This window comes from Heteronotia binoei, chromosome 7 (genome assembly GCF_032191835.1).
Source record: "Heteronotia binoei isolate CCM8104 ecotype False Entrance Well chromosome 7, APGP_CSIRO_Hbin_v1, whole genome shotgun sequence".
Lineage (NCBI taxonomy): Eukaryota > Metazoa > Chordata > Lepidosauria > Squamata > Gekkonidae > Heteronotia > Heteronotia binoei.
This window is the reverse complement of record NC_083229.1, coordinates 10,879,898-10,907,110: the sequence shown is the minus strand read 5'-3', so window position 1 is coordinate 10,907,110 and position 27,213 is coordinate 10,879,898. Positions and strand designations below refer to the sequence as shown.

Genomic DNA, 27,213 nt, shown 5'->3' with positions numbered 1-27,213 from the left:
ACCCAGCCCCTGCTAACTCAGAGCAGGAGCCACCTGAAACTGATCAGGCCACACCGGGCCCTAGCTCATCCCCTCCTGAATCTCCACCACCTGTGAGCCGGCTCCGTGAAAGGAGACGGCAGGAGTTTAGAAACAGACGGAGAGAAGCACGCATGCGGGGGAGGAGAGATCTAAGCCCGGAGTACTAACGAGGTAACAAGCCAGCACAGTATATCTGTAACCCTGGCCTTAGGGCAAACTGTGCTGGCAACGAACGATCCTACTCGGACGTGACCCCGCCCCGCACCCTCTTGCCTGCTGAGAGAACCCGTGTGCTCCTGACCCGGCTTGAACCTTGGACTTGGAACTGGACTCTGACTTTGCTCTGTGGACTGACTTAGGTACTTTGACTATATTCGGCTTGCTTCCTCTGGCTTTTGACCCTCTGCATTCCTGTGACGACGCGCTCTGTTTCTCCCTTCGGCCGGACTGATTTATGGTGTTGACTAATTAGGACTGAAAGATAACGTTTGTGCTGCTCCTTGAAAGAGCCCCAGCTGGCTGCAAACGCTCTGGCCGACTGCCAGGACATCAGCAGCCGTCCGTCTCTACCTGAAGGTCCGAGTCGTGACACATAGTAACGGGGGGTGGGTGGGTGAGAATGGATGTTACCAAAGTTCCATTGGCCAGCGAGGCCTTTGAAGTGCAGAGTGCTCAGCTAACTTCCCAGGCGCCTCCTGAGCAGAGCAAGGACATCACCAGGAGGGGGATGTAACCATCAACTGTGAAAGATAAGCGGGCATGTGAAAGTGTTACTTGCAGAAATAGTCTGTAGTTTATTATGGGAAATAGTTGAAAGCCCAAATACTTTGAAGTGTATTCATAAATGCCAACGGTTCAAGCTGCTTGTTATCAGTTCCAATGAATCCATGCTAAGAGTAACATTGTAGTTATCAATAAATGCAACTTAGTTTTTAACAAAGACAAGTCTGATCATTTTGAAACTTCAATGAACCCTTTGCTGACACACACGTGAAGTACACATGAGTGAAGGGCAGCCTCTTTATAGTTACAGTCAATAGTCCCTCTAAGCTGTGGAGTCTCGTGAGCAAAAATTCTACTTCATAAGCTACTGCCATTAAAGTTGTGAGCTGGTTACAACATATTTTCAGTGTGCCACACCCATTGATTTCCTGGAATGATTTCCAGTGGCTGGGGCTGATGGGAGTTGTAGGCAAAAAACATCTGGGGAGCTACCGTTGGCCACCCCTGGCCTAGATCAAGGCCCCCTAGCCTTTTTTGAACCTGTGAGCACCTTTGGAATTCTGGCGTGGCATCTTCTCTTAACACTTCTTGAGGGAGCCTGACAACGCAATTCAGAACAGAACAGACAAGCAGATGTTTGAGAGGCAAAGGAATATATCCAGTATGAGTTTTTGATAACAAGGTGATAATTCCTCTTTTCTTAAAACCACAATCAACGCCAAAAAAATGGGGATGAAGATAAAAGCAAGAAGATCGGGGCAGGGAAATTACAGAGGAGTCACAACCAGATCTAATCACCTGGTTAGAGGAACTGCAAAGAGCCAGAAGAGAAGCTATACACCTTGAAAACTCAGCGGAGGAGGATCCAATTTTAAACGTTTCAATTTTACCCGCAATGGATCAGCTAGCAATGAAAAACAGACTAAAATACTTAAGGGAGAGGTTATTAAAGACTGAACAGGGTAGCTCAATTACAGACTCTTGATTACAGATGTGGACATACCACAGATTTAGCCAACCAAGGGGGAAAAAACAGCACTTTCCTGCTCCTAGAATCATAGAGTTGGAAGGGAACTCCAGGGTCAACTAGTCCAACCCCCTGCACAATGAAGGAAGCTCACAAATACTTCTCCCCACACACACCCATTGACACCTGCTTCACACCCAGAAGATGGCAACCCCCCCCCCCCCAAACCCTCCAGGATCTCTGGCCAAACTGGCCTGGAGAAGAATTGCTGCCAAAGTAGCAAACAGCATTTCCCTGGGCATGTAAGAAAGGGCCTTGTGAACTAAGCACTGATGCAACCCCTCCTGCCCTTCCTCTCCTGATCTGCATCAGTTCACAGAATCAGCATTGCTTTCTTGAGAAAACTATGCTTCTTGAGAAAATTATGACAACTTTTATGGGTTTCCTAATCACCCTCAGTTTTATGCCCTGGTCTTTATTTTTATCCCATCTTCCTTCCCAATGAGGTCCCAAAGCAGCAGCTTACCTTACTCTCCTCTCTTCTGTTTTATGCTCACGACAACCCTATGAGGTAGGTTAGACAGAAAGTGTGTGACTGACCCAAGCTCACCCAGCCAGCTTCCATGGCAAATTGGGGCTCTGAACCCGGGTCTCCTGGAACCTAGTCCAACGTTTTAACAACTACACTGTGCTGGCTCTCAGGCTGATCTATGTCACTGCCATTTGCAATAATTGTTTCAGAGCCAACTTTCCATGGGCTGGAGTGTCCTGGAGTAGCAATAAGTCCATCTTTAAGGTGCCGCTAGAGTACTGCTTGTTTATTTATCAGTATTATTTGTGGTCTGCCTTTCTTACCAGGAATCAAGGTGGATTACAGAGAAGAAGGGCTTTTTGGGGGGCAGAAACGCACAGGATCGCAGTTCCGGCTGGTTTGGTATAAGAGATGGGGCTTAATATGCAAATGAGTTTCTGCTGGGCTTTTTCTACAAAAAAGCCTTCTGTGAAACAATGGTGATGTCAGGGGTGTGTGGCCTAATATGCAAATGAGTTCCTGATGGGCTTCAACAAGGTGGAACATCCAAGCAGACAATCTGCTAGAATTTTATTTGTAGAAAATTGGATGCAGCCAGAGGTGAAGCAATGCATAACTATTAACATGACATGTTAAATGAATGCAAAAACCACATAGTGGGAACCTACTTACATCCAAAGATGGTACAAACGGTATATAACAACAGAAGTCTGTAGTCCTCTAAACCTTTGCTCTAAGCTTCTTTCTGAACCACATTGTTCCAGAGCAGCCTTTGGTTGATTATGCCACCTTTGTGTGTTATTTCAATAATTCAAAGGCAGAGCCAAAAAATTATTCAAAACATATACAAACTATGCATTATGATCATTATGGAAGAGAAACAATGGCGTGCCCACATGTTGTAGTGCAGGGGTGGCCAAACTGTGGCTAAGCTTCCTTCCTTCCTGTTTTTCAGCTCTCAAACATCTGAAGTTCATGTCTTGCGGCTCTCAGACATCTGATGTTCATTCTATGTGGTTCTTATCTTAAGCAAGTTTGGCCACCCCTGTTGTGTCAAGTCGGCAGATTCAATAACGAGTCGTTGCTGATACAAAGAAACTACTTTATTGATACTGATACTTGAGGCTAGGCCAGCATTGAAAAGACTAAAGAATAACCTGTAGATACATTGCATATAAGGGACACTTCAAAGGGATTCCTAAGGGGGGAGGATTATGCAGGGAACATTCACACATTGATGTTACCAATTCGTTCTCAGGCTTGCATGGCCTTGATCGTAGTGCGCTCCTGACTCCCTTCCGAGAGCCAGGCCTGAGAAGGCACAGATAAGACTTTCACATCTTTCCATTTCAAAGCAAGGACACTCACTACAGGAAGGGAGGGGTAGGAAAGACATGAGCTAGCAGCATTTGAATATACTTTGGTTCTACCCAGAATGCTCTTTGACTGAGCCAGAGTTACAGACAGACTTGACTGTAAGAGCATCGGATCAGCACCCGGGAGACCCGGGTTTGAATGTCCACTCGTACTGCAAAAGCTCGCTGGGTAACTTTGGATATAGATCAAGATGGGTAGCCTCTGTCAGGAGTTCAGTAGCACCTTAAGAATCGACAAAATTTGTGGCAGGGGGTGAGCTTTCATGAATCACCCCTCATTTCTTTGGCCAGTCACACTCTCTCAGCCTTAGCTACCTTGCAGGTTGTTGTGAGACTCAAACAGGGAGAGGAGAACACTGCAAACTGCTTTGGGCCTGCAAAGAGCAGAAAGGCGGTGTGTATGTGTACAAATGAATGGAATAAATAAAGAAACAAGTGACTAAAATAAAACCCACTGCTGGGTATTCTAAAAATTGTATAGAAGAAGAAGAATTGCAGATTTATACCCCACTCTTTTCTCTGAATTAGACTCAGAGTGGCTTACAATCTCCTATATCTTCTCCCCCCCACAACAGACACCCTGTGAGCTGGGTGGGGCTGAGAGGGCTCTCACAGCAGCTGCCCTTTCAAGGACAACCTCTGCCAGAGCTATGGCTGACCCAAGGCCATTCCAGCAGCTGCAAGTGGAGGAGTGGGGAATGAAACCCGGTTCTCCCAGATAAGAGTCCGCGCACTTAACCACTACATCAAACTAGACTTCCCCCCCCCCCACCCCGCCCAGAGATAAGCTTAGTAGAATGAGTTATATTCAAAAAGAAAATAGAATAGAGCATCGAGACACCCCAGCACACTGGGAACTGTCTATATAAATCACAATTAGTTTGTACATAGCATGCTCTTTAGAGCTACATTATACAACCGAGGAAGCAAACAAAATCTATGTAGAGACTACAAAAAAACCCAAAACTAAACTACGTAAATGAGCAGCTAAGTATAATACGATTTGAATTATTTCAGTCAACTTAAAACGAAGTTAAAAATGAGATATAATCTTCATGGGTTAATGTAGATGAAGCACAGGCTTTTAATTTCACACTGTGTTTTTTTCCCCCCAAATATGCCCAATGCACACCTAAAACCCAATGCAAACCGCGCGCTGCGCACTCCCCCCACCCCCTTGCTCAGCCTTGCGCCGCTGCCTCCGCGTTCGAAAATTCCTTCCTGCCTCCCCGGCTGAGGACAGCAAGGCCTGCCCACCCCACCACCTCCGCCGCTCCCATTGGCCGCGCCCTCCGTGAAGGCGGCGCGAGGAAAACGGCGTCCAACCAGGGGGGGCTGGGGGCTTGTGAGTGACGCGCGCGCCCTCCCCTGTCCTCGAGACCAACCGCCGGTCTCGCGGGGTCAGCGGGGAGGCGGGATGAGGCGCCGGCGCTCCCCGCGCCCCGTAGGAGCGGGAATGGGCCGTGGGGGGCTGCTGTGGCCTGGCAAGGGGTGGGTCTTCCTCCCTCCCCCCCCCTTCCAGCCAACTAACTGGGGAGGGAGCCAGTCTCTTCCCCTTGCGGGGTGGTTCAGGCAGGGACATTTGCTTCCCCCCTCAGAATTAATGTGTGGAAGGGGGCGGGGCCTGAGGGATTCCGTGCCCCTCCTTTGGAAGGGGTGTGAGGGGGGCTTTGAGTCCTGGAAGGGAAAGGGGGCTCCTCTCTTTCCCTCACCTCCTCCCCCCACTTCTTTTTTTTTGGGGGGGGGAGATCCTGAGGAAAGAGACTGTAAAATAAACGGGGGGGGGGGGCTAGGTAGCCTGTCCCCCGCTTTGGGGTGAAGAAAGATTAAAGGGAGAGGGGAAGAATTTTGGTCCAAAGTCCCCCCATTTGGGGTGCAGAACTGTGTTTGGCAGTTGTTGCTGTTTCTTCCTCTTCCTCCTCCTCTTCTTCCTCCTCCTCTTCCTCCACTTCTTCCTCCTTCCCCCTCCTCTTCCAATGAAGTCTGGGGTTGCCAAACTGTTTTTGGCAGTTGTTGTTTCTTCCTCTTCCTCCTCCTCTTCTTCCTCCTCCTTTTCCTCCACTTCTTCCTCCTTCCCCCTCCTCTTCCAATGAAGTCTGGGGTTGCCAAACTGTTTTTGGCAGTTGTTGTTTCTTCCTCTTCCTCCTCCTCTTCTTCCTCCTCCTTTTCCTCCACTTCTTCTTCCTCCTCTTCCAAGAAAGTCTCGGGTTGCCAAACTGTGTTTGGCAGTTGTTGTTGTGCTTCCTCCTCCTCCTCCTCCTTCAAGTTGCAATACTTTATTATAAATAATATTATTCCAAAATGCTTTTTTCCCCTCCCCTCCCCTTGCTTTACTCTCCCTCCCCCAGAGTGGGAAAGGAAAAGTCTGCCTTCCTCTTAGGGTGAAGTGTTGCCCTGCGTTGCAGCTTCAGCTGCTCCTCCCTTCTGGGATGAGACCCAGCGGGCATTCTCCAATCTTTCCTCTCTCCTAGGTGAGGTGCGAACGAAGGCGGCTGGCGTCATCTTCCTTCTCTTCGGTTCATGTGACGGCTGGAACTGAACTCTGCGCCCCTCGAGTAGGCTTTTGGACGGGGTGGGGGCAGGCAGAGCATCGGGGCCCCTCCTGTGCCCCCTGCTTCCTCCCCTTTCTGTGCCCTTACCATGGAGAATGTGCTGCCGTCTGCAGTACTGGAAATCTGCGTGCTGGTTGGAGTCTCCAGGGATAAAGTGAAAGAAGTCTGCCAGGTAAAAAAAAAAATAGCGATGCTTTGGTTTTTGCCTGGTGACGGCCAGGGCTTATCCGATCTCATCAGCTCAAGGAAGCTAACCGGGGTCAGCCCTGGCTAGTTTTTGGATGGGAGAACAATGTTCCCTCTCGTCCCCCCCCCCCCCCCTTCTGAGCAGAACTGTTCACATCTAGAACAGAATATAACTCGTAACATTAAAATAGGCAATGCAAGACTCTGTGTGGCTTCAGATTGCAGCTGAGGGAGCTTCTTGTGTTAATGAGTGGCTGCTCATGCAGCTTAGAGGAGCACCAGACACCACCGAGGAAGTCCGAGGTTGCTACTTAGAGTCAAGCAATGGCAAATCGCTTCTGAAGGACTCTCGCTTTGAAAACTCCGTGAAGGGTTTGCCATACATTGGCTTTGTATTAATGGCACTTTGCACCACGTGGGCAGGAATAGGAGTTTTTGGTATTCTATACCACAGGACTAGCTGTGTCACTGTGGAATCTTAATGACTGATGAATTTATCATCGTGCCTGAGGTTTCAGGTGCCAGAACCCAAGTGCATTTGTTTGTTGGGCTTTGCCTTGCGAAAGATTATGTCACAGTAGACACTCTTCATTTTTTAAGAGGCTTCGAGAGACTGCAATGATAGCAGTTTCAGTTTTGTTGCAATGATTGATGGAAGCAGGGGGGGGAAGCAGTGCAAGATAATTTTTGCCATTTTACCCTTCATGTCTAGAGTCTGTTTAAAGAAATGCAACCACGTTTTCTTGCTCTCCTTCTGGCTGGGTTGTTGAAATGTTCTGAATGTATTGACAAACCGGTATGCTTAGCCGGAGGGGGAAAAGGAAAACTTGCTTTCTACTGACTTGTAAATGTGTAATGAATTAAAGGTGCTTGGAATGATCATGCCCAGCTCCCCGACTTGTTAACTTCCTCCTCTTGTTCAGTGTAGAGAGTTGAAGTTTGAAAACCAGGAAACTTACAAGGTGTTTCCAGTGTTGTTAAAAGTGTCCTGTGATTTGCGAAGTGAGCAAATTGTTCTTGCACAAAACACTTTGCAAAAAAAAAAAAAAAATGCCAAGTGAAAAGTTGTGAAATGGGTGGCCAGTTTGTGACACCTCCTTGATGTGCAGCAACCTTTCTTAGTCACTGAGTCTCTGGAAACTTTATTTTTAACGGTTTCCTTTTGTCCTAGAAAGTTGTTCTCATCTCATCTGCCCCACAACATTACTGTTCTTTAACAGATAAGGGCTAGTTTGGCATAATGGGAGAACAGGATTCAGCTTATTTTTCTGAACTCATCTCTGTAGCTGTTCCGTTCTTACAGCAGATGTGACTACTTCGTTTGCATTGGGGGAAGACTATTATTGTTCTGCCATAATAAAAAATTGGCAATGAGACAGAGTTACTGTATTGATCTTTGAGGGGTCATGGCTCACTGGTAGAACCTCTAGAACAGGGGTGGCCAAACTGTGGCTCTTTCACACATATTGTGTTGCTTTTGAAGCCCCCACCACCCCGTCAGCCAACTTGGAGAAGGCATTTCTCTCTTTAAATCACTTCTCCAAGCCAGCCAGCAGCTTGGAGAATGCATTTAAAGTTGCTTTCCCCCCTCCTCCCCCATCTATTTTCCTTCCTTCCTTTCTTCCTTACCTGCCCTTAAACATCTGACATTCATGACTTGTGCTCTCAGACATCTGACATTTATTCTTTGTGGCTCTTAAATTAAGCAAATTTGGCCACCCCTGCTCTGGAACTAAGTTTGAGTCCACTGGCACCTTTAAGACCAACAAAGTTTAATTCTGGGTATAAGTTTTCATGTGCATGTAGACTTCTTCAGATACCTGTCTTGCATACAGAAGTTGGAGGTTTCAGTTCCTGGCCATCTCCAGTTAAAAGGACTAGGCACTAGAAGAAAAACCTAGAGCTGAAAACCCTGAGGAACCTCTGTCAGATGTAAGCCCTTTTCCTATAGACCAGGGTTTCCCAAACTTTTTTTCCCCGTGGCCCAGTTATTTTTACACTTCTCCTTCATGGCCCACTAAAATTCGGAGGTGGAGCCAGGAGACTTTGGGGGAGGAGCTGGGAGACAGGAATTATGTCATTTCCTGTGGTGTCACTTCCAGATCAAGGGCCAAGTAATGTCACTTCCGGGGCACTCCCTCAAAGCTGCCTCTTCTTCTGAAGTAACTTCGTTTTCAGAAAAATCTCTCTGCAGTCTGCAACTTTTTCATATATTCCCAGAGTCCGCTCTTTCCACCCTCACACCTGCATGCACCTATCTGTTTATGTGTTCTTCTCCAGCTTGCAAGCACTCCTGATGCCCGTGTTCAATTGCCTGCACCACCTACACACCTCTTCCTCAACAGCACTGGCCATTGTATGCAGTTGGGAGTGCTGTTACCATTGCCATCAGGAATGCCAGCACTGTGTACCACTCACACTGAGCCCTGGCAGCTGCTCTACGTCAAAATATGTTGACACATTTAGTAGGTCCTTCCTTCGGCTGCTACTACTGGAACCCTGCCTCAAGGTACAACCAAGTTTGCTTGGTTTCAAGAAAATCTTTTGATTTTTCTTTTGATTTTCTATTTTTCATACTTTTCCTTGGCTGAAACACTGGGAAATAGCAGAGAATTGTACTGCAATGAAGGAATTAATTTCAAGTTTTATGAAGTTTATACAAGGTTTTCTGCAGTTATCCAAAAAAAGATATCTATGAGGGGCTTCCCCATGCCTTTAAAAGCAGCCCAGCTCCTCTCTGCACAACACAGAGAAGTTGGGGGATGGAAGGAAGGAAAATGGAGCTCAGGCTTTGCAGCCTGTGTCAGTCTTCAAGTCTAGCTTTTATCTGCACAACACAGAGACTTTGGGGGATGGAAGGAAGGAAAAAGGAGCTCATGCTTTGCAGCCTGTGTCAGTCTTCAAGCCAAGTTTTTATCTGCACAACACAGAGACGTTGGGGGGTGGAAGGAAGGAAAATGGAGCTCAGACTTTGCAGCCTGTGTCAGTCTTCAAGCCTAGCTTTTCTCTGCACAACAGAGAGATGGGAAAGGAAGGAAGCAGAGCAGAGCTCATGCTTTGCTGGGGGTGGGGCTAGCTTTGGCTTTTCTTGTGTCCCGATAGTGAGGCTTCCATGACCCGGTACTGGGTCACGACCCTGCAAATGGGAAACGCTGCTATAGAGTGTTGCTTGCCCTCCTGTGTGCCAGAAAGCAGCTATATCAACATCCTGTTACCCAAATCTGTTTTTCCATCCACTGACATCTACCACCATTCATTCACTCCCTTTGGCCGTGGTGCTGGCAAGTTGTCAGCTCTACACAACACTTGAGAGGATTTTTAAGAGGGTTAAGCATTGGCATGTGACCAAATGACTTTAAGTGGTGGTGTGAGTCTGAGAATGGCAGATGACTTGACAACCCTTTCTGTGCCCTCACTAAATAAATAGAATGAGTCATGCTGCCAGCCCCTTTGCTGTACTGATCTGTTGGCCTCCTAGCCCAGATGGTTCTGTACTTTGTATTTGGTGTGTGTTGAGGCGGGTGCAAGCCATTTTGGCAACATCAGTGCATTTTGGGCTCCGGGGCTTTGTTAGCTCTATTTTATACCAACAGGTTAGGCACAAGGTCAGACCAGTTTTCTGCTGATATATGTTCTGGCCTCAGGCTTCAGGGTCTGCCAGCCTCCTTGAGAACCAGAGCTTGCAGATGATCACTTGTCAGGGCCTGGCACTTGTCAGGTTTCTAGCACCCAAGATTGTCGCCTTATGAACTGGTTGATTCAGCAAGGCTGACTTCCTAAGCCTCAGCCTAAATAGGCTGGGAAATAATTGCCCCCAGCTTCCCTGCCCAAAGGGGCTGGAGTTCTTGCGTAATCTTGGCCAGGATCTTGCAAAGAAATGCCACCCACAGTTCTATATTGGAGATGTGTGCAGCCAGTTTATCGCTTTACCTGCTCTGTGCCATGCCAGCCTGGCCATTTCTGTGGATTGGGAGAGGGTCCTGGGGGCCTGTAGACTTGGGTTCGAATGTTGCCCCGCAAAGGCCTGGCAGCTTCATCTGGGGCTAGTGGTGAGCTTTCCCTTTCAGACTCTGGCAGGGTGGCCTCTGCTGCTGGTGATTACACATTATTTGCTGGTGCCTCTGTAGTGTTGACTCCTCCCTGGCCCCTCTGGTCCTCCTTAAGCCACCAATCTTGTCTCCTCTGGCTCTTTCCCTGAGGACTCCACATCAGAGTAACTGAGTTGGTTAAAGTGGGTCGTGACAGTGTGAAACTGTGAGCTCTTAACTTTTGAAGGAACATAAAAAGCCTGTCTCTCCTACACCAAGGGTCTCCAGTGTGGCATCCGTGGGCGCCATGGCACTCGTAGACACATTTCCTGGTGTCTGCCAAGTGCTTTTAGGAAATGGGTGGAGCCAAGTGTGGCTTCCTGCCCTGCAGGGCTTCTGACTGGCCACTGGAGATCTGATTGGCTGTACAGATTAAAATAACATGGTTTTGGCAGAAGCTGCCACTTCGGTTTTGATTTCATTCTTTCTTACATTACTCTTTCCCATTGCATTTTTCAAAATTACTTCTTATGTCCCTTGCCCTTGGGCTTTTTCTCTGTGTGTGTGTGTGTGGCTCTGCCTTCTTGTGGCCATTTTGTGGCTGTGCCCAGACGGTGCCCATAGGTCGGGGACATGTGCCCTGTACTAATAGAACCTAGCCCAGTAAAAGCCAATTTGGTGTAGTGACCTTGGATCAGCCACAAGTTCTCTCAAGCTATTCAGCTCAAGAGCAATTCTGGGAAAGCTCTCTCTGCCCCATCTACCTCAGAGGGAGGGTGTCTGTTGTGAGGAGGGGAAGGGAAAGGAGATTGTAAGCCCCTCTGAGACTCCTTTGGCTAATGAGGGGAAGGATATAAATCCAATCTCCTTTTCCTTTTCCTCTTCCTCCTTTTTCTTCTTCTTCTTGATGGCATTAAGAATCTCTTGTATTACTACTTACGCATTGTGATTAAAAATGGACAGGATGGCATCTTCCAGTGAGTCTTTATAGGTAGAATGGTTTGTCTCATGGAAATGAATTGTGTTTTGAGTTGGGCACAAAATCTCTGCGCCTTATCCATACATTTTAGCTAGTGGGATATTTTATCTAGGCCTTTTGATTAAACTGATTTTTATTAATATTGTTATTTCCATCAAGCCTCTTTTTGCTTGTGTTAGCTTCACGCAAGATAAAATGCTTCTGTGAAGTATGTAATTTCTGTTTGATTGTTGACTTAAAAACATGAGTGCAGAAGTGAGGGGGAACATAGTTTGGTGTTTGCAAACATGCATTGCATGCAAATAGACCCAGGTTCAATACCTGTGACCTTCTGTTTGTTGTTGTTGGTCAGTCGCACAGTCAAGTCTGACTCTTTGCGACCCCATGGACAAAGTCATGCCAAGCCGTCCTGTCTTCCACCATCTTAAGAAGTCTGCTCAAATTCGTGTTTGTTACATCAGTAACGCTGTCCAGCCATCTCATCTTTTGCCGTCCCCTTCTTCTTTTGCCTTCTGTCTTTCCTAGCATCAGGATCTTCTCCAGTGAGTGCTCCCTTCTCATTAGGTGGCCAAAGTATTTGAGCTTCAGCTTCAGCATCTGACCTTCCAGGGAACAGTCTGGGTTGATTTCCCTTAGGACTGACTGATTGGATCTTCTTGCAGTCCAATGGACTCTCAAGATTCTTCTCCAGCACCACAGCTTGAAAGCATCTATTCTTTTGCGCTCGGCCTTCTTTATGGTCCAGCTCTCACCGGCATACATTACTACTGGGAATCCCATCGCTTTGACTATACGGACTTTTGTTGGCAGGGTGATGTCTCTACTTTTTATTATACTGCCCAGGTTCACCATAGGTGTTCTCCCAAGGAACAAACGTCTTTTGATTTCATGGCTACAGTCACCATCTGCAGTGATCTTGGATCCCAGAAAAGTGAAGTCTGTCACTACTTCCATGTCTTCCCCTTCTATTTGCCAAAGTGTGATGGGGCCGGATGCCATGATCTTAGTTTTTTTGATGTTGAGTTTCATGCCTACTTTTGTGCTCTTTCCTTTCACCCTCAACAAGAGGCTCTTTACGTCCTCCTCACTTTCTGCCATTAGAAAGGTGTCATCTGCATATCTGAGCTTGTTGATGTTTTTCCCGGCAATCTTAATTCTGGTTTGTGCTTCATCCAGGCCAGCGTTCCGCATGATGTACTCGGCATATAAATTAAATAAGCAGGGTGACACTATACATCCTTGTCAAACTCCTTTTCCTATTCTAAACCAATCAGTTGTTCCATATCCCGTTCTGACAGTTGCTTCTTAACCTTTATACAGGTTTCTCAGGAGACATATGAGGTGGTCTGGTACTCCCATCTCTTTAAGGACTTTCTACAGTTTTTTGTGATCCACACAATCAAAAGCTTTAGCGTAGTCAATGAAACAGAAATAGATGTTTTTCTGATACTCCCATGCTTTCTCCATAATCCTTTGAATGTTGGCAGTTTGATCTCGAGTTCCTCTGCCTCTCCGAAACCCAGCTTGAACTTCTGGTAGTTCCCAATCTACATACTGCTGAAGCCTAGGTTGTAGGATCTTTAACATGAGGGACCTCCTGTTAGAAGTCTAAAACTTTGGAGAGCTGCAGGTAGCTGGAGTAGGGAGCTGTGAGCTAAATAGACTGATAATCTTACTCGGCCTAAGGCAGTGATCTGTCTATCTGTCTGTCTGTCTACTCTGGAGACCTGTCTTTCAAGTTACCTTATGTATCATTCGTGCTGTAGATTATTCACAGTTTACTGTAATGTTTAGAAGCAAGCGAGGAGTGAATCATAATTCCTGTAACAGTTTCCAATGGTCACTGGCCACAAAGACAGAAAAACCCCACAGAGATAACAGTTAGAGCTAATCTTGTTTTTAAATATGTTTTTTGCATTTTTTGTGCTCTTACCCTTGAAATTTCTCCTACCCTTGAAATTTCTTGAGTTATTTTAATAGCAATAGTACTAAAGCATCATTATTAACAATGTATGGAAAGTCATGTCATGGGATAGTGCCACTAAATGCCACTTTTTGGACACATCCTTAATGCTAGTCATGCTTTACATAGAACAGACAAAGACAAGCCAGAAGCTTTTAAATGAAGAATAAAACTTTGCACACAAAAGCTTATACCCAGAATAAAACTTTGTTGGTCTCAAAGATGCCACTGGACTCAAAACTTTGTTCTACATAATTGTAAAAACCTGTTTTTGTGTGAGAGAGTACTGTATGTATCTCAGAACTCTGAAACAGAGAATTTTATTTTGCTGGGCTTTTTTAGCCAATCTATCTGTTTGTCTGTCTACTCTGGAGGAAAATTATGCTTCCTAGAACCAGGAAACAGCTATTGTCTGGGAAAGTCGGTGGAATACTCTGGTATGTAAGGACAGCTGGTATGTGCAGTTGAAGACACAGGTGTTCCTATGCAAATATGGATGAACTTTGGACAGGCAATTTAATAGGCATTTTGGTATGTACTTATGATCGTACCAGTGTATGCTTTCGTGGATTAGTGTCTATCAGATGCGTCCGAGCAGAATATATGTTGGCTCTCTTTGAATTTTTGTTAGCAAAAGGAAATACATGTGGAATATCATGCGGTTGCAGAGTGAACTGCCATCAGTGGGTAAATAAGCTACTAATACAAACATCTTTCAGAATGTGTACCATTTTACTGGTTCAGTCCTCTGGTAAGAGGTTATATCAGAGTGGAAAGTGGGGGAATAAATCAAGCCTACTCTTTAAAACTTAGTACTATAATTTTGTTGTTCTATCAGAAGAATCCTAAGTGATGCTCTGTTACGTAATTTTAGGGCTATTTAAGTCCCCCCCCCCCCCGTCCTTCTGCAGTGTATTTTGGTCTTCTTGCTTAGTAAATATTTCCCAGCTTCAAGGCACAGTGTTGGGTTTATTATTTTAGGTCTGGTCAGCAAGTAATTGGCTAAAAGAGGGCCTCTAAATGCACACTTCTTTCTGTACGAAGCCAGAAAAGATTTTGCTGTCAGATTTCCCTAGTAAGAAAAAAGTCTGATCCCTGTTCATTCTGTCTGAGGATTTTTGATATATACGCTTGTCCTAGAATCATAGAGTTGGAAGGGATCTCGAGGGTCATCTAGGCCAACCCTTTGTACAGTGCAGGAAATTGACAAATACCTCCCCCCCCCCCCCGCCACGACCCCAAAAGATGGCAAAAATCCTCCAGGATCCCTGGCTAAACTGGGCTGGAGAAAAAATTTCTTCCTGACCCCAAAGTGACAATCAGTATTTCCCTGGCCATGTAAGAAAGATCTACACATCCTGTGTTGCATATGTAGATAAAAAATGTAAAAGCAAGTTTTGGGACACATATCTGGCAATTCCATGAACTATTCCTTGAGAATAAAAACGTGTTGGTTTTTTTGACCTCTCCCTATTTCTTTAGAAAGAAATACTGAGTTCTGCAGTGACCAAATAATCCTTAGCATTCTATAGTGCTAATTGTTAAGCAACTGGAATAAATTCATCTCTTACTCATAAGTGGAATAGAGTATTGTTAAAACACTTCCCCCACACACGTTACCCCAGATGAAGAATTCTGAGTGTAGGAGTTAATTTTATTTTCGTTTCACAATGTTTAGAGTTCTTGCACATTGTGCGCCAGTTATAGAAACATGGTTGTGATTTCCTGGCAGAAGGGAACTGATGCAGCATTTTCAGAGCTGGAAAGATTTTGGACATGTGTTCCTATGAATGCAGGATGTGGATTTATATGTAGTGCTTTATATACACTATCTAATTGTGTAGCTATAGAGTAGGAATAGGTGGGGGGAGATTCAGCTTTTCATGATCCATTTTAAGATAGAGTAACCAGAACAGCACACAGTATTTTAGATTTGCAAGTATTGTAGAATTCATATTTTATAGTATGCGTGTGTGTGTAAATATATACCAGTTTCACCCATTCTCAAAGCTTAATGTGCCTGTTTGTCTTTTTACCAATGTAGCGTATTGAGATGATGCTTTTTCCCATGACCACAGAAAGTCTTTCCTGAAAAGGACATTTAGAACACATTTGTGACCCATTCTTCACCTGGGCAAGGAAAGTGGCCCAATGGGGTGTATGACCGCTGCACATCTCACATTGCTTGGTGCTGTTGCTGTCCCCTTCCCTTTTGTTGTGTTGGCGCAGAAATGTGACAACTTTGATCATTTTGCCACCTGCCCCACTTGGTGGCCTGACAATTCCCCCTTCCTCCTTCCCTGTTAGCAGTTAAGCTGTGGCTCAGCTGTTAAATGTTTTGAAAAGCCTTTAAAAGGGCTTGTAGTGGTGCTGGCATTGTCATTTTTAAGGCATAATCTATCTCTGCTTCCCTCCCAGATTGAATGGAGGCCGAATGTCACTTGGAGCCACACTCCAGTTTCCTCTTTGAGGCATAGTAACAGGGTGTGTTGATATAAAGGGAATATCCTCATAAACCACATTATGTTAAAGGAAAAATAATATTTTTTTGAATTTCAAAAATCACTGCAGTTGGGGAGTGAAGGTGGGGGGCAAGCTGTGTGCAAAAGGCGGCTGTGTATGTGCAGCTAAGGTTTTTTTTTTGTTTGGTACCAATTTTTCCTCTTTGGAGGGATCATTTGGAAATGTTAACCTGAGTGGTTGATGCTACCTACTTATCTTACTTTTTTCCATCTCTGGCTCCATGTAGTGCTATTTTCCTAACTCTGGCATAACAAAAAAATCTCCCTGTGTCAGTTTTGTTTTTATCTGACCTGTCTAGGGTTGCCACTCCCCAGTTGGGGGCAGGAGATCCTCCAGTCTGGAGGCCCTCCCTCTGCTTCAGGGTCATCAGAAAGCTGGTGGGGGAGGGGAATATCTTCTGGGCACTCCATTATACCCTATGGAGACTGATTCCCATAGGTTATAATGGAGAACTGATCGGTGGGGGTGCTGTTTTCTGATGTAGAGGCACCAAATTTTCAGCACAGTATCTGGTGCCTCTCCTCGAAACACCCTCCATGTTTCAAAAGGATTAAACCAGGGAGTCCAATTCTGTGAGCTACAAAAGAAGGTGCCCCTATCCTTCACTATTCCAAATGGAGGGAAGGCATTTAAAAGGTGTGCAGTCTCTTTAAATGTGATGGCCAGAACTCCCTTTGGAGTTCAGTTGTGCTTGTCACACCCTTGATCCTGGCGCCACCCTCAATGTCTCCTGGCTCCACCCCCAAAGTCCCCAGATATTTCTTGAGTCAGACCTGGCAACCCTACACCTGTCCTCTGTGGAACCTTGTGTGTGTGTGTGTGTGTGTGTGCATATTTCTCTTCTCTTCCATTTGATCTTCACAACAACTTTGTGAGGTAAGTTAGGCTGAGAGAAGGTGACTGGATCAAAGCCACGCATTGACCTTCATGACTGAGTGGGGATTTGAACCTGTATCTCCTGGGTCTTAGTCCAAAATTCAGACTGCTGCACCACACTAGCTCTCTTTGGGTTTGTGACTGAGTAGACACTCCAACTACCCTTGTTAGTACTTGGATGGGAATGGGAAACTGCCAAGGAAGTCCAGGGTTGCCGCAAGCAGTGGCAAACCACTTCTGAATGCCTGTTTCCTTGAAACCCTACAGAGCTGCTGCAAGTCAGCTACAACTTAACAGCAAAAGAACACAAAAAACATTTGAGCTGAAGTGACTCTTGGCACTTGGATGATGTCCATGTGTCTTTATATATTTAAGTCCTTCATTCACATGTCACATTTTTGTAGGTGTACAACTGAACAGTGTGACATGTCAGCCGTCATTTCAATGAGAGACTTCCAGGATTAAGGAAAAATTTGAAGAAGGGAAGTTTCGAAGAAGACACTTGTGGCAGACCAAAAAAATATGTCTGAGACTAAAAGATGCCCTTCGTAAACTTTGTAATGTGTACATAAACCTCACCACTGGCTTTTTATTGGCCTGTAAGATTATGTCAGGCTGTCCGTTAAAGCTATTTCTTCGCTGTTCTGTTTGTGAATTAATAGCATGGCTGTGTTGGCAAGCCTTTATTCAGAGCTGTCAGTTGGAATCTTTTGTCTGTCTGGTGCCCTGTAAAGAGGAGGAATGGAACAACATAATAATGAGGCAGAGTGAGTTGACATACGGCCAGGCAAGCAGGAACGGCAGAGACAGTCTGTGCATTTAAACATCCTTCCTACCTGTTCATTTCTAAAGCTGGTTGTAGAAGGATCTCTTGCTTTTTCAGCTGAGTGCATGGAAGAGATGAAATGAACCCTGCCTCTTTCCTTGGCTTATCTCACCCTCACCTGAACAAAATTTAAGTCCAGTAACACTTTAGAGATCAACAAAAGGCTTCGAGATATAAACTTTTGTGAGTTAAAGCTCACTTCATCAAATGATATCTGGAAAATGTTGGTCTCTAGGGTGCTCTTAGACTCAGATTTTGTTTGAACGGCTAGAAACTAACACAGCTACCTGCCTGAAACTCTCTGTTACTTGTTAATTTCAGCACCTTTCTTTCATGCAGAGCTGGGCTGGGAAAAGTGCTGAAAGCGATGAAGTGCAATGAGGTGTGCATAGAAGGGGGCTGGGTTATTGCCCTTCCTTCTTTCATTTATACTCTGCCTTTCTCGCCAGTGGAGACCTCAAGTGGTCTGCATTGTTCTCACAAAAACCTTGTGAGGTAGGTTAGACTGGGAGTGTGTCTGGCCCAAGATCACCCAGCAAGCTTAAATGGTAAAGTGGGGATTCACACCTGGTTTTCCCAGAGCCTAGTCTAATATTCTAGTGACCGCACCACACTGGCTTTCTTAGAGATCCACATCTGATGTGAATATACTTAGCATACCATACTGAAGTTTATTCTGCTATACTTTTACAAGATTGCGTCCTGATCTTTATTGCCCAAGCTAGCCCATCTCCTCAGATCCCAGAAGCTAAGCAGGATTGGCCCTGGTTAGTGGTTGGATGGGAGATGACCAAGGAAGTCCAGGGCTGCTATGCAGAGGGAGGCAATGCTGAGCCACCTCTTTTCGTCTCTTGTGTTGAAATGCTTACAGGGTGGCCATACGTCAATTGCAACAACGGCTCTTTCCACCACCACATAGAACTGCAAGAAGAGCAAACTAGACTTAGTAAAGACCCAATTGTCTACGCTGCGTCTCCTTCAAAGTTGCAATCCTAGGGAAAGACTGTAGTTGCTTATTAAATATTGTGTTACTAATACAGTTCAGATTATTGAGATGCTTATCTGTCAACGTGAACTTCCCTTCAAACCAGGTATCAAATTCTAGTTTAACAAGATTTCTTTATTCTGATCCTCACACAACCACATTCCAGACAACAATGCCTGTGCGCCAGTTCTGAAATGTGCTCAGCTTTGAATGTAGCTAGATGAATTTGTTTCTAGTATCCATTACTTCCCGCATAGTACTTATTTCCCCCTAAAGAATTACTCATAAATCACAGAGGTTTTGCTTAGGTTGGCATGGCCTTAGAGTCTTCCTCCCCTTTGTGATTAGAATAAGTAGACTGGAGAAAATTTTGTGGTTTGTGTATTTTGCACCAAACTTCCTGTTTGCATCACATCCATTCCCAGGCCCTCTTTCATGCTACAAAATTGCAGCTTTCTTTGACTTTTACATATTGCTTTTAAACTTTTATTTATATTGTGTACTAGTTCTGCTTTTTCACATGCTTAAAGATTTTTTTTTTTTTTAAAGCATATTTTTTTGTGCATCGAATTGCTCTTTACACTTTTTACATCACCCTGTTTTGGACAGTTTATTTATTTCTTGTGCTTTTTCCCTGCCTTTCTTCTAAGGAGCTTAGAGTAGATCAAGATGGGTAGCTGTGTTTGTCTGTAGGAGTAGAAAAGGGCAAGAGTCCAGCAGCACCTTCAAGAGTAACAAAATTTGTGGCAGAGGGTGAGCTTTCGTGAGTCACTGCTCAGTTGAGCTTAGGATAGTCTGCATGGCCTTTCCCTTGCATATTATCCTCATAACGGCTCTGTGACTTAGGTTCCAGCGTAACAAAAGATTTGAATACATAACAGCACTCTGAAGTATTTGACATCTATAATTAGGAACAATATGTAAAGTAACAAAGCCCGCTATAACAAGGAAAATTCTACAAACATCAAAGTAATACAGCAAACAGTGTGACACAGTGCAGTAACTCAGTACAAATACAGGTTGCTCTTAACAAATGAATATCAAACCAGTCCAAAAGTGTGGCTCAGCCAGCAGTATTCTTCTCTGGCCACTTCAGACTTGACCACCTGAAAGAAGCAGAGCTGTACTGGTGATCAATAATATCCAATTTTGGGTAGCCTTAGTTTTCAGCTCGCATAAATCTCAGAGCAATGTCCCCATGCCTAAAATACATTCCAAGAGGGGAGAAAAATATTTTGACTGTTGGGATGTCTATCGCCTTCCTTTGAACTGAAATATGATCCTTCTACTCCTAGACGACATGTCAGAGAGCCAGCGTGGTGTAGTAGTTAGAGTGTCAGACTAGGATCTGGGAGAACCAGATATGAATCTCCACTAAGCCATGAAAGGTGACCAAGTGATCTTGGGCTAGGCGTATACACTCAGCCTAACCTACCTCAAAGGGTTGTTGTGGGGATGGAAAGGAGAACACAGCAAGCCACTTTGAGTCCCTGCTGAGAGAAAGGTGGGGTACAAATGAATTCAAACAAATAATGTCACTAGATCAATACTGTACTTCAATAATTGCCTGCTGCACAGATCTGGCAACTATCCCAAGGGTTCAGGTTCAAGGTATGCAAGGAGAAAGGAGGTATGCTATTCCTGCTATCTTCCTGGGATAATTAGGCAGATAGATGAAATAAATAAATATGAAAAACATTTTATTCTGATCGGGTACGTTTTCCTTTTAAATGTTTTAATGCAATTATTCCTTTCTGTATTCTGTAAACCTTACGTTCAGATCAGAAGGTGGGAAGGTGTTATAAAGAAGGGCCAGTTGGAGTTAGGATGCAGAGGTATAAAGCAAAATGTAATCAGCTTTCATAGACATGGATAGAGCAAGAAATGCAAAGGTAGTGAGAAGATAGACAATTGCCTAGTGAATGCGCTGGTGTGGGCAACCGTTAGTGGGGGGGATTGTCTGGAGTTCTGGCCCCATTGGTGGACCTCCTGATGACAGCTGGATTTTGACCCACTGTGTGACACAGCATGTTGGACTGGATAGGCCATTGGCTGATCCAACATGGCTTCTCTTATGTTCTTAAATACATGTCCTAATCTTCTGTTAACAAACAGTTCTAGGCTTACGATTGGTTTATTAGTGTAATTGCCCAGGTTTATGTTGACTTACTGCAAGGCAGATTTTCAGAGAATTCCAATCCGGATTTATCTGCCTGGGTCTTCCCATGTATAAAATGAAGACAGCACACCAGGTTATGAACTTCAGAGGCGGAGCTGTGAGTGATAAAATCATATTTCCTTAATGTCCCTTGGGAAGTGAAAACATTTTAGCATCAGTGGATGACTTAAAACTAAAGGCAAGGTTGTTAAAGCAAGATTCCGATGTGTGAACTATCACTTGAGAAAAAAGTAGTTAAGGGGAAAATGTAATTTTAATTTCTTTTTTTGTGTGTGTGTAGGCAGCTCAGAAAAATGATGTGAAGAACTTTCCTTCCTTTGAACCAGAAGTCCTTTCCGTTTTTGTTCCTCCGTTTATCAGCAAACAGGAATTTCAGGCAACGACTATAAATAGCAATGCATTCAATAAAACAAAACGCCGCTCCTTTCGGAAGAAAAAAGATAAATCAAAGATTGAAAGTGCAAGGACTCTGAATGGAGCTCAGAAAGTGTCGGAAACTGAGGATATCAGCGTCCCCAAAGATGTTGACCTTAATGGATTACCGCAGCTCTGCTTTCCAGGTAATGTGGCCCTTTCATTCAGGTAGCCGGCCCAAGGTTGCCTCGGCCTTCCATCCTTCTGAGGTGGGTAAAATGAGTACCCAGCTTGCTGGGAGGAAAGTGTAGATGACTGGGGAAGGCAATTGCAAACCACCCCATAAAAAATCTGCTGTGAAAACGTTGTGAAAGCAACGTCATCCCAGAGTTGGAAATGACTGGTGCTTGCACAGGGGACCTTTCCTTTCCTTTCCTTCATTTGAACATCATTTTGAAGTTGGGGGAATGAAGGGGAGGGACCATGGCTCAATGAGAGAGTGTCTGCTTTATATGCAGAAGGGCCCAGGTTCAATCCCCGATATCTCCAGCTGAAACAGTCTGGCAGTAGGTGATGAGGAAGACCTCTACCAGACACACTGGAGAGCAGCTGCTGGTCTGAGTAGACAATAATGACTTCGATGGTTTGATTCAGTATAAAGCAGCATAATATGTTCAGTAGATAGATGTTAGGCTGACACAGTACTTCCAGGAAACTGGGACACTTCTGTGATGGAGACTGGATTTAATGCAAGTGTTGTTCCAGAAGTCTAAACAGCTGATTTACATTCTTCCCCAACGTTGCTTTCCTTCCCATTTTACAACTCTCTGTCTGGGGCAGTGATGCTCTGTATTCTTGGTGCTTGGTGGGGGGCACAGTGGGAGGGCTTCTAGTGTCCTGGCCCCACTGGTGGACCTCCTGATGTCACTTGTTTTATTTGGCCACTGTGTGACACAGAGTGTTTGATTGAATGGGCCATTGGCCTAATCCAATATGGCTTCTCTTATGTTCTTATGTAGAGCTGTAGGAAGCACCCTGTGCATAAGCTAGTATGACATGTGGTGTTTCATGTGGCATGATTTTTCTTTCTTGGGGTGTGAGTGCGTATGTGCATCATTTGTCTGGCTGCACATACAAAATATCCACATGGAACACCCCCAATTTGGCAGTATATTGTATCTATGATGAGGAACTGTGCAGACAGTACCAAAGTCTTTCTAAATAGCCGCATGGATGGGCATGGTAGAAATACTTAGATGATATGGTTTGTAATACCGTATTTACTTTCATTCAAGGGGTCCTATTTTACTTATTTATTAAAACTTTCCTCATGGTTCAGTGCAGCGTTCAGTAGTCAAAACATCTCCAGTTAAAACCAATGGTAAAATAGCAAGCCCCAAGTATCCCCACCCCCCCAACACCACTTTTATGTTTTAATAGTTATCTGTGCTTCACTTCTGGTTCCTAACAACTCAAATCCAATGGGATGTCCTATTTTGTTGGCTGTATTGGTTATTTCTGTGTAATTCACCTTGAGTCCCAGTGAGAAAAGCAGATATAAAATCACATAGATAAATACAAAGTCTGTTTATGTCATTTCCCCCAGTAAAAATGGACTGTATATTTTTTCATTTGCTTGAGTGAGCTTGTAATGCTTCACAAGTGGGGCACCCAAATAGGTTTGTCACAAAATGAATACAATCTGCATATCTATTATAGTTTAGCATCAGCCCTGTTAATTTTATGTAAATGAAGGACATGTAAACCATACCTTTTCATAGTATCATTAACATGTGGCTGTTAATGGTTTCCAATTAAATAAGGCAATGTTCAGTAGTTATCCTAACTGTGCATCTCAGCTCTTGAGGCTTCCTTGTAGTGTCTTTCATAAAAGGTTTATTTCCTAATATATTCTGGGTCTTGACAACATACACTCTAAAAGCAGTCTACTTAGGAAAGAAAACCACAGATTATAAACTTTGAACTAGATGCCTGCAAGCCAGTTTGCATATATTTATCTAACACATAATTATCATGAAATCTCATAAACATGGGATATGCGTGGCTGGTTAGATTTTGTTTGGCTAAAGTATTTATGTCCCATATTGAGGCTGTTTGCAAAATCCCTATAACCAGCAATAACAAGAAGGATGACTTTGCTCTTCATGTATTCCTACTGTTTCTACCCTGCTGTATGAGGCAGGTGAATCCTTGAGGTGGCTTGTGTGGGATGATGAAATACAACTGATCTGGGGATAAAACCTCCAGTTTCTCTGTCATAGGAACACTCTCTGGTGTGGTTTGGTTTCTTTTTGTGCAATTTTAGTGGGAGGCTAGGAATTTGTTGTAATTTGGATGTTTTCAACAGTCAGTGGGACTGGATTTCTTAAAAAAAGGAACAACTGCAGTTTACCAGGAATCTGACACACAACTGTCCACCATGAAGAAGAAGAAGATGATGATATTGGATTTATATCCTGCCCTATACTCTGAATCTCAGAGTCTTAGAGCTGTCACAATTTCCTCTACCTCCCCCACCCACAACAGACACCCTGTGAGGTGAGTGGGGCTGAGAGAGCTTTTTACAGCAGCTGCCCTTTCAGGGACAACTCTTGTGAGAGCTATGGCTGACCCAAGGCCATTCCAGCAGGTACAAGTGGAGGAGTGGGGAATCAAACCCAGTTCTCCCAGATGAGAGTTGGCGCACTTAACCACTACACCAAACATGGTCTCCAGAACAAATGTCTAGTAGTTTGAATTACAGGTTGCAATTCTGCCCTCTTATCGATTGATTAGGGTTGATGCTGCAGAATGTTTAAGCTTCGCCAGCTGCATGGATGAATCACCTCCTCCTTTTCTTGGCCAAATCCTCATAGCAAAAGCAATCAGGGATTTCCCAAACTTAAAGCTGGTAGATGTTTTCCGTTTCACAGTGAAACTAGTAAATAATGCGGGCTGCATGTTAGACACAGTCTTTTGTAATTTTCTTATTTTTTAAAATGCAAAGCAGCCACAGAGGGCTGTATCAGATGCAGGAGGGAGGTGGGTGGGGGAAGGAGCTGCTTAACTCTTTCATTTGGGCCATTTTGCCCTTCAGCATCATCCTTCCCTCATCTGCTTTTCCTTCTTTAGAGGGGGGGGTGGGAATATGAATCCTGTAGTTTTCCCCACAGGGGGAAAAGGAGCTGTGGTGGGCAATTTCAACTGGAAAAATAGCCCAGCTTAAGATGTCGGCCCTTAGTTCAAAGGCCCCCAATTGTTTTTGAGCCTTTGAGCACCTTTGTCTGACGCAGGGTGAGGGGCACAGCCACAAAATGGCTGACAAAGGAGGCGGAGCCAAACAAACAGGAAACTCAAGTGCAGGAGATAAGAGGGGTGATTTAAAAATACACTGGGAGAAAAGGAGAGAGGGAATAGAACCGGGACTTATGGCAGCTGGCACTGACATGTTATTTTAATCTGTACAACCAATCAGATGGCCTGCTGGGTCAGAGCCCTGCATAGCCCCAAACACTTTCTTAAAAATACTTGGTGAGTGCCAGGAAAAGTAATGGCAGGCATCATGGTGCCTGCCTTAAGTGGTTGGGTTGTACAAAAAAATAGGTTGGTGGGAGGTTATTTGCAACTGTATGTAACAGAAAATGGCTTTGAATCAGTAAGACTTAATTGAAATTGGTTTCACCTGCTGCCAAGGAAAAAAATACCTAGCCCTTCATTAATAATTTACTTTGGAATAGAACAGCAGCAATATATGAAAGTTGTGGAAAAATCTGCTAACTTCAGCCCATGTGATAAATTTAATTTCTATTTCAATGCATTTTTTTTGGAAGGGGGAGTTAAAAATAACCCAACACCTTCAGAATATACACGGATCATCATGAAACACCCGAGGGCAGTTGAGCTCATTAATGTTGAGGAGTACATGGTGTACGGAGCTGTAAAAGATTAAACCAAGTTTTGTTATTTCTGACTCCCAATTCTGTTTTAGTTTGACTGCCTTTTTTTAAGGTGAGGGGTTATAACCTGCATCATTGGTTAACTGGGGCATGGAATATTTCTCCTGTAAGCAATGCTATTTTTAAAAAAATTATCTTGTTCTGCAGGAGGGTTTTTTGTAACAAGCGAATCAATGGAGGACCATATCCATTTCCTGGTTTTCACAGACGTTTTTGGTAACAGAACATATGGTGTCGTTGCACAATATTACCAGCCTGCTCAAGTATGTTGCATAGCTTTTTTGTTACATTCCACATGAAACCATTTCAAATGCTTAGTCAGTTATTAGCAAATGATGAGTTGTCACAAAAGTGTTAAAGTGCCTCTGTCTTTTGATAGGTTCTTTTGGCTTAGAGCAATAGTCCCCAACCTTTTTGGCTCCAGGGACCGGTTTTGTGGAAGACAATTTTTCCAGGGACCGGGGTGGGGGATGGTTTTGGGATGATACAACTGTGCACTTTACTTCTATTAGTTTGGCATGGTGGTTAAGTGTGCAGACTCCTATCTGGGTTTGATTCCCTGCTCCTCCACTTGCAGCTGCTGGAATGGCCTTGGGTCAGCCATAGCTCTCGCAGAGCTGTTCTTGAAAGGGCAGCTTCTGGGGAGAGCTCTCTCAGCTCCATCCACCTCAGAGGGTGTCTGCTGTGAGAGAGGAAGGTAAAGGAGATTGTGAGTCACTCTGAGACTCTGAAATTTGGAGTGGAAGGCAGGATATAAATCAAATGTTGTCATCATCTTCTTCTCATCATCATCATCATCATATTGTAATATATAATGAAATAATTACACAACTCATGGCCTGGTTGCTAACAGGCCATGAACCAGTACTGGTCCGCGGCCCAGGGATTGGGGACCCTTGGTTTAGAGCATTCCTTCTCTGAAACAAACAGAGTGATTCTTGAATTGCAACTAATAACGTAGAGCTAAATGCATGAAGTGGTGTTTTTCTTTTATCAGCTCAGACAGTTTTGTTCTCAGCATGTGAATATTGTCCTGTAGAGTTGGATTTTAAAACCAGAATATGGGAATTAATTTGCCAAATATTTTTAAAAGTTAATGTATGGTGCCTGAGGTGTATATTGTATCGTGTGTATTCTGTAAACACTCTTGATTTCTGGACTTTGTAAAACTGAACATTCCAGTTTGTAGTTCTGAGATTTGCACCCAAAGTTACACCCAAAGTAACATGCCACTTCCTTGCAGAATGGACACATCTCTTCCAATGGGCAGGTTCACTGGGAAGCTGCACAGACTTCTAAAGCTGCTGCTTATTTTGTACCATACGCGATTTGTGTCATATCCAGGTACCCATACTTCAATTCCCTGAAAGACTGTCTGTCTTGGTAAGGAGTGTTAATTTATGTTATTCATCTGGCAGCTCTGTATACTCATAGCTAGGAATGGGCACAAACCAGCTCATGAGCCAAAATTTGTCTCAAACTTGGGTGGGTTTTGGAGCTTGGGAACTGCAGCCGGGAGAAAGGGGGAACTAAACTTGCTGGACTGGTTCAGGCGGGGTCCTCTTGAGTCAGTTTGGGATTTGGTTTGTGGGCACCCCGAACCAAACCCCTTTTTAGGTTTGTGCCCATCCTTATAGCTGTTTGTTCATTCTGATTTGCAATTTGAAGGGTGAGCCTAAACCACAGTTTGCTGGGTTCAGGTACAGCAGCAAACAATGGTTTGCTTCCCAACAGGAATGGCAGGAGGGAATCACAGAGAGCATATAATATATATGACATGAAGTGACAAATCATGGCTTTCATATCAGTTTTATTTCTTTTGTTTGTGAGTTGTGTTTCTGCAGAGGTGGGCTGAAGTGTGCCTAACCTTTTTGAGGCTGCAAGCACCTTTGGAATTCTGACTCATCATGGTGGCCACAACCGCAAAATGGCCGCTGGGAGAGGTGAAGCCAGCCATGAAGTGGCTGCGGCAGAGTACCTTCAGGTCATACAGCGAAGATCCTTGTACTGTGGTGGTAGCTGCTGTCAAAGCAACATTTTAAGAAATCTGCGCCACCAATCAGAAACCTTGTTGGGGAAAAGCCTTACCTGGCCCTGCCCACTTTCTAAAAACACTTGGTGGGCTCCAGAAAAGGTGTCAGTCAGGGGGCACCCCAGCATCACCTTGCGGGACCCCCGGTTTGGATC

General features: G+C 44.4%; 1 protein-coding gene across 1 annotated transcript in view; it reads left to right on the top strand.

Annotated features, from left to right (window-relative positions):
* Positions 1 to 6,201: 6,201 nt before the first annotated feature.
* The window catches only part of DENND3 (DENN domain containing 3), a 65,099-nt gene continuing 44,087 nt past the window's right edge, over positions 6,202 to 27,213 (top strand). Inside the window, exons 1-4 of the mRNA XM_060243184.1 lie at positions 6,202 to 6,343; positions 20,997 to 21,276; positions 25,174 to 25,289; positions 26,270 to 26,409. Coding sequence (XP_060099167.1) covers positions 6,260 to 6,343; positions 20,997 to 21,276; positions 25,174 to 25,289; positions 26,270 to 26,409 — 620 coding nt within the window. The 5' untranslated portion in view covers positions 6,202 to 6,259. The remainder of the gene's footprint in view (positions 6,344 to 20,996; positions 21,277 to 25,173; positions 25,290 to 26,269; positions 26,410 to 27,213) is intronic.